Source organism: Tachyglossus aculeatus, chromosome 14, assembly GCF_015852505.1.
Source record: "Tachyglossus aculeatus isolate mTacAcu1 chromosome 14, mTacAcu1.pri, whole genome shotgun sequence".
Lineage (NCBI taxonomy): Eukaryota > Metazoa > Chordata > Mammalia > Monotremata > Tachyglossidae > Tachyglossus > Tachyglossus aculeatus.
The window spans coordinates 52440809-52448352 of record NC_052079.1 but is presented as its reverse complement, the minus strand read 5'-3'; the positions used below and the strand labels follow the sequence as shown (position 1 = coordinate 52448352).

The window sequence follows — 7544 nt, the reverse complement described above, 5'->3', positions numbered from 1 at the left end:
CACACTACTATGCTTTCGTTCCAATCGCTTCACCCCGGTTTAAACTCAGGCTGAATTGTTGTCAGTGTAGCACAGCCTCTTTGCTTTGGATCACCCTGTGCAATCTCCTTCCAAAGTAAGACAGGGACAATCAACGTTGACAAGAGGGTAAGTGCCTTCCTGAAGGCAGGGGGCTGGACCACTTGACCTCTCAAGCACCTTTCCAAGCCTAGGATCAATCAATCAATCATATTTATTGAGCACTTACTGTGTGCAGAGCACTGTACTTGGGAAATACAAGTTGGCAACATATAGAGACAGTCCCTAACCAACAGTGGGGTCACAGTCTAAAAAGGGGAAACAGAGAACAAAACCAAACATACTAACAAAATAAAATAGATATGTACAAGTAAAATAGAGTAATAAATATGTACAAACATATATACAGGTGCTGTGGGGAAGGGAAGGCGGTAAGACGGGGGGATGGAGAGGGGGACGAGGGGGAGAGGAAGGAAGGGGCTGAGTGTGGGAAGGCCTCCTGGAGGAGGTGAGCTCTCAGCAGGGCCTTGAAGGGAGGAAGAGAGCTAGCTTGGCGGATGGGCAGAGGGAGCAGGGCATTCCAGGCCCGGGGGAGGACGTGGGCCGGGGGTCGATGGCGGGACAGGCGAGAACGAGGCCTAACGGGGAGGATCTGAGGGATAAAGTGGCTGATTGAATTCAGGGGCAAAAAAAAGACCCAATTCAGCTTCTCTGTGTATGCAGCCCCGGGGAACCCGGACCCATCAGCAATTCTCTGCCCACTCCGTGCGACCGGATTTCTTTCCCGGACACCTGAGGTTCAAGATGGGCTCAGATCCCTGGGCTGACACCTCTCTCCCCTAGCTCAGAGGAAAATCCTGGAACCGCAGCCATGAGGGGAGAGTTGCTGCTTCTCTTTCTGGACCTCCTTCTCCATCCCTCCTCCTCCACCCGCCCGCCTGGTCCTGGCCAGGAGTACACACCGTGGCCCGGGAAGCAACAATGCCCTGCATTCAGCGGCGAGCTGGGCCAGTGCCACGCGCACGGCTGAAGGGGTGGGAGACCGCGGGGGCTGGAGGGCCGCTGCCGGGATTCAGGCGGGGGAGCGTTTGTGTTTTTCTTTTTTGGAAGTTGGAGATCAAGTTATCCCAAACCCGGAGCCCCTGCAGCACGGAGGAACCCTATCATCCCAGAGCCCAGGAGCGGGAGGAAGGAGACCAGGGCACCTGGTGAGTTGTTGAGATGCCCGAGAACGGGAGGTACGGACGGGAATCTGTTTGCAGAGGGGCTGGGGCCTGGAGAAGCTGAGACAGGGTCGGGGGGCTGACAGTCTCCAGGCCTTGGGGATTTGAGGAGAAAGGGAGGAACCAGTCATCCAGTACCTCGACTGCTTAGCCTGTCTCGGTCCTCTCTACCCCTGAAGGCAGAGGTGAGATGGGACGGGGGCAGTGAGACCCCGTTAGCGAGGCTGGGAGGGGGCCCAGCCCCAACAGCAAGCTTTTCAGGCAGCGAGACCCGAGTCGTCTTCTCTGCACACTCACCTGGGGAGGCCCACTCTCAAGGACTTTCGCCCCCCAGTCGCTCTAGAGCAGGGTTTCTCACTGGGCTCAGGCCTCAGAAGGAGCGTGGGGACGAAGCAGAGGTGGTGGGGGGCGTCCAAAGAGCTGGAAGAGGGCACAGTCAAAGTTCCAAAGAGCAGTTGGGTCATTCATTCATTCAATCGTATTTATTGAGCGCTTACTGTGTGCCCAGCACTGTACTAAGCGCTTGGGAAGTACAAGTTGGCAACATATAAAGACGGTTCCTACCCCAACAGTGGGCTGGTCATCGCATTAACACATCCCGGCCTCTGCAAATGGGCTGTGCCTGCCTCCCCGCAGAAGGAAGATGGGCTGCTTGGGGCTGGCTGGGAAGCTTCCTGGGGTTTTGTTGGTGGGGGCAGGATCGGAAAGACCCCTGCCAGATAATAATCATCATTTTGGTATTTGTTAAGCGCTTACTCTGTGCCAAGCACTGTTCTAAGCGCTGGGGGAGATACGAGGTCATCAGGTTGTCCCACACGGAGCTCAGTCTTAATCCCCATTATCCAGATGAGGTAACAGGCACAGAGAAGCAAGTCACATGGCTGATAAGTGGCGGGAGCCGGATTAGAACCCATGACCTCTGACTCCCAAGCCCGGGCTCTTTCCACTGAGCCACGCTGCTCCTCTACGCCTGATGTTGCCGTCGACAGCTCGGCTGCTGAGCCCCTGCCCCAACCCGGCTAGTTGACCACCAACCAATCAAATTTACTGAGCACTTACTGAGTGCAGAGCACTGTACTAAGAGCTTGGGAAGTACAAGTTGGCAACATATAGAGACAGTCCCTACCCAACAGTGGGCTCATCATCATCATCAATCATCAATAGTATTTATTGAGCGCTTACTGTGTGCAGAGCACTGTACTAAGCGCTCACACCGCCCAGAGCCCACAGGCCGGACCTGATGGACAGCAGCTTTACCGCCCCAGAGGTGGGGCCGGCCAAGGGGCTATTTTAGTCAATCAGTCGATTCTATTTATTGAGCACTTACTGTGTGCAGAGCACTGTGCAAAACAATTGGGAGAGCACGCCGGACACGTTCTCTTCCCCCGATGCCACCTGCCCCAGCCGGCGGGGCCCCATCCCGTCTTCTAACGGGGCCCCACTCCGTCCCCCCGCAGCAGCCTCTGGCCGGGATGTGGTGGTCTCCGAGGCTGGCGCTGCTGTCGGCGCTGGTGCTGGCCACGGCCCGGGGCGCCGCCTCGGACCCCTGCCCCCGGATCTGTCTCTGTGACAACGTGCGACGCCACGTCGCGTGCCGGTGGCAAAACCTGACGCAAGTGCCCGACTCCGTCCCCCAGGTAGGCACCCCCTCCCGCTGCGAGGTGGAGGCCGGAGGTCCGGGGGTGGTGGCCGCGTGGACCGGACGGAGGGGGCCGCGGAGGTGAGGGGCTTGTGATGTTCTGTGGGGGGAGAATCAATCAATCAATCAATCATATTTATTGAGCGCTTACTATGTGCAGAGCACTGTACTAAGCGCTTGGGAAGTACAAACTGGCATCACATAGAGACAGTCCCTACCCAACAGTGGGCTCACAGTCTAAAAGGGGGAGACAGAGAACAGAACCAAACATACCAACAAAATAAAATAAGTAGGATAGAAATGTACAAGTAAAATAAATAAATAAATAAATATAGAGAGTAATAAATATGCACAACCATATATACATATATACAGGTGCTGTGGGGAAGGGAATCAATCAATCAATCAATCGTATTTATTGAGCGCTTACTATGTGCAGAGCACTGTACTAAGTGCTTGGGAAGTACAGATTGGCATCACATAAGGAGGGAAGGAGGTAAGACGGGGGGATGGAGAGAGGGACGAGGGGGAGGGGGATGAGGGGGAGAAGCGAGGAGAGGGGGAAGGCCCCAAGCTCGTATCCCCCAGGTGACCCGGAGGCTGAACCTCCAAGGCAACGCCCTGAAGGTGATCCCGCGGGAGGCCTTCGCGCCGCTGCCCTACCTCACTCACCTGGACCTGCAGCACTGCCAGGTGGAGCACCTGGAGGAGGGGGCCTTCCGGGGGCTGGGCCGGCTGCTCCATCTCAACCTGGCCTCCAACCACCTGGCCGTCCTGCTCCAGGAGGCCCTGGACGGGCTGGGCTCCCTGCGCCAACTGGTGCTGGAGCGGAACCGGCTGGAGGAGATCCGGCCGGGAGCCTTCGGCCAGCTGGGCTCCCTGGGGGCCCTCAGCCTGGCGCACAACGCGCTGGTCTACCTGCCGGACATGGCTTTCCAGGGCCTGGTCCGGGCCCGCTGGCTCCGCCTGTCGCACAACGCCATCAACGTGCTGGCGCCCGAGGCCCTGGGCGGCCTCCCGGGGCTGCGGCGCCTCAGCCTGGACCACAACGAGCTGCAGGCGCTGCCCGGGGAGGCCCTGTCCCGGCCGGGGGGCCTGGCGCGCCTGGACCTCAGCCACAACCCCCTGACCTACGTGGGCGAAGAGGACGGCCTGGCGTTGCCGGCCCTGCGCGGCCTGGCCCTGGCCCGGATGGCCCTGCAGGAGGTGGGGGCGGCCGCCTTCGCCCGCTGCCCGCGGCTCCGCTCCCTGGACCTCGGGGGCAACCAGCTGGCCGCCCTGCCGCCTCTGGAGGGGCTGGCCCGGCTGCGCCGCCTCAACCTGACGGGGAACCCGCTGCGCTGCACCTGCGCGGCCCGGCCCCTGCAGGAGTGGGCGCGGCGGGCGCGGCTGCGGCTGGACGCCACCTGCGCGGGCCCGCGCCGCCTGAGGGGCGAGGCGCTGCCCGCGCTGCGGGCGGCCGACCTGCGCTGCCCTGCCGAGGAGGACGACTACGACGACGACGACGAGGGCGGCTCGCCGCGGGCCCCGCGCCCCAGCCGGGCCCCCGGGCCGTGCCCCCAAGCCTGCTCCTGCTCGGCCGCGACCGGGCACAGCAGCTGCGAGGGCCGGGGCCTGGAGGCCGTCCCCCGGGGCTTCCCCGACGGGACCCGGCTCCTCGACCTGCGCCGCAACCGGCTGGGCTCGGTGGCGGCGGGCGCCTTCCGCGGCCTGGGCCGCCTGGTCTCCCTGCACCTCCAGCACTGCCGGGTGGCGACGGTGGAGGCCGGGGCCCTGGCCGGCCTGGCGCAGCTGGTCTACCTCTACCTGTCCGACAACCGGCTGTCCAGCCTCAGCGCCGCGGCCCTGCGCGGGGCCCCCCGCCTGGGCTACCTCTACCTGGACGGCAACCGCTTCGCCCGGGTCCCCGCGGCGGCGCTGGCCCCGCTGCCGGGCCTCTTCGCCCTGCACCTGCAGCACAACCTCCTGCGCCGGCTGACGTCCGGGGACCTGGCCTGGGCGGGCCGGCTGCGCCGGCTCTACCTGAGCGGGAACCAGGTGTCCCGGGTGGCGGTGGACGCCCTGGGCCCGGCCCGGGAACTGGAGAGCCTGCGCCTGGATGGGAACCGGCTGCGCGCGGTGCCCACGGCGGCGCTGCGGCGGCTGCCGGCCCTGGGCGAGCTGGACCTGGCCGGGAACCCGCTCCGGGCCCTGGCGGACGGGGCCTTCGGGCCGTCGGCCGGCTCCCTGCGCCACCTCTACCTCAACGCCACCGGCCTGGAACGGGTGAGCGCGCCAACGGGTGGACCAGCCTGGCCTCGCGGTCCTGGGACTCGAGGAGGTCGTGGGTTCTAATCCCCGCACCCCCCTCGTCCGCTGGGTAACCTCGGGCAGGTCACTTCTCTATGCCTCGGTTTCCTCCTCTGTAAAACGGGGATTAGGAGAAGCAGCGTGGCTCAGTGGAAAGAGCCCGGGCTCTGGAGTCAGAGGTCGCGGGTTCGAATCCCGGCTCCGCCCCTTGTCAGCTGTGTGACTTCGGGCAAGTCACTCGACTTCTCTGGGCCTCAGTTACCTCACATGTAAAATGGGGAGTAAGCCTGTGTATCTACCCCAGCGCTCAGAACAGGGCTTTGCACATAGTAAGCGCTTTAATAAATGCCATTATTATTATTAAGGTGAACAGGCTGTCCCACAGGGGGCTCAGTTTTGATCCCCATTTTACAGATGAGGTAACTGAGGCACAGAGAATCAATCGTATTTGAGTGCTTACTGTGTGCAGAGCACTGTACTAAGCACTTGGGAAGTACAAGTTGGCAACATATAGAGATAGTCCCTACCCAACAGTGGGCTCACAGTCTAAAAGGGGGAGACAGAGAACAAAACCAAACATACTAACAAAATAAAATAGAATAGATATGTACAAGTAAAATAGAGTAATAAATACGTACAAACATATATACATATACATATATACAGGTGCTGCGGGGAAGGGAAGGAGGTAAGATGGGGGGATGGAGAAGGGGACGAGGGGGAGAGGAAGGAAGGGGCTCAGTCTGGGAAGGCCTCCTGGAGGAGGTGAGCTCTCAGTAGGGCCTTGAAGGGAGGAAGAGAGCTAGCTTGGCGGGTGGGCAGAAGGAGGGCATTCCAGGCCCGGGGGATGACGTGGGCTGGGGGTCGGTGGTGGGACGGGCGAGAACGAGGCCTAACGGTGAGGAGGTTAGCGGTGGCAGAGGAGCGGAGGGTGCGGGCTGGGCTGGAGAAGGAGAGAAGGGAGGTGAGGGAGGAGGGGGCGAGGGGATGGATGGACAGCCTGGAAGCCCAGGGTGAGGAGTTTCTGCCTGATGCGCAGATTGATTGGTAGCCACTGGAGATTTTTGAGGATGTTAAGAGAAGTTAAGAGACTTGCTCGAAGTCACACAGCTGACAATTGGCAGGGCCGGGATTTGAACGCCTGCCCTCTGACTCCAAAGCCGCTGCTCTTTCCACTGAGCCACGCTGCTTCCCTTCCTCCCCCAACCCCCACCAGAGCCTGACCGCGGTCTCCCCACCTCTCTCCCCACTTGGCCGCATTATCTCACCGGAGCAGGGTTCCCTTGATGCCTCCTGGGCCCCAGCTCTCTCCGGGGGGTGCAAGAGGTGATCCCTTCCTTCTCCCCCGCGGGGTCAGATTTCTCCCAGGGCTTTCAGCGGACTGGAGCTCAGCCTCCGGAGCCTGTATCTGGACCGGAACCGGTTGAGGGCCCTGCCTGCTCTGGAAGGCTTCACCCGGCTGGAACTCGTCAGCCTGAGCGACAACCCTTTCCACTGCGACTGCCGGCTCCTCCCGCTGCACAGGTGAGCGGGTCCGGGTGATGGGGCGACGGCATCTGCGGAGTAGCCAGGGACCCAGGGACCATCCCCTGGAGGGTCTAAGGCACAGGCCAAACCCCTGAACTCACTCTATTGGCATCAGTGGCTCCACAGCCAAAGGGAGTTTTTCACAGGTGCGTGTGTTAAGTGCCCCATCATCATCAATCGTATTTATTGAGCGCTTACTATGTGCAGAGCACTGTACTAAGCGCTTGGGAAGTACAAATTGGCAACATATAGAGACAGTCCCTACCCAACAGTGGGCTCCCAGTCTAAAAGTAATAATAATGCTGGTATTTGTTTATAATGATAATAATGGCATTTGCTAAGTGCTTACTATGTGCAAGGCACTGTTCTAAGCGCTGGGGGGGGATAATAATAATAATAATAATAATGGCATTTATTAAGCACTTACTATGTGCAAAGCACTGTTCTAAGTGCTGGGGGGATACAAGGTGATCAGGCTGCCCCACGGGGGGCTCACAGTCAATCTCCATTTTACAGATGAGGTAACTGAGGCACAGAGAAGTGAAGTGACTTGCCCAAAGTCACACAGCTGACAATTGGTGGAGCCGGGGTTTGAACCCATGACCTCTGACTCCAAAGCCCGGGCTCTTTCCACTGAGCCACGCTGCTTCTCTTACAAGGATACAAGGTGATCAGGTTGTCCCACGTGGGGCTCCCAGTCTTCATCCCCATTTTACAGATGAGGTCAGTGAGGCTCCGAGAAGTGAAGTGACTTGCCCAAAGTCACACGGCAGACAGGTGGTGGATGTGGGATTCGAACCCGTGACCTCTGACTCCAAAGCCCGGGCTCTTTCCACTGAGCGGCCATC

The 7544-nt window shown here is 60.1% G+C and overlaps 1 protein-coding gene across 1 annotated transcript in view; it reads left to right on the top strand.

The window, feature by feature from the left end:
* The first annotated feature begins 1152 nt into the window (after positions 1–1152).
* The window catches only part of CHADL (chondroadherin like), a 9634-nt gene continuing 3242 nt past the window's right edge, over positions 1153–7544 (top strand). Inside the window, exons 1-4 of the mRNA XM_038756799.1 lie at positions 1153–1226; positions 2699–2878; positions 3469–5145; positions 6527–6693. Coding sequence (XP_038612727.1) covers positions 2714–2878; positions 3469–5145; positions 6527–6693 — 2009 coding nt within the window. The 5' untranslated portion in view covers positions 1153–1226; positions 2699–2713. The remainder of the gene's footprint in view (positions 1227–2698; positions 2879–3468; positions 5146–6526; positions 6694–7544) is intronic.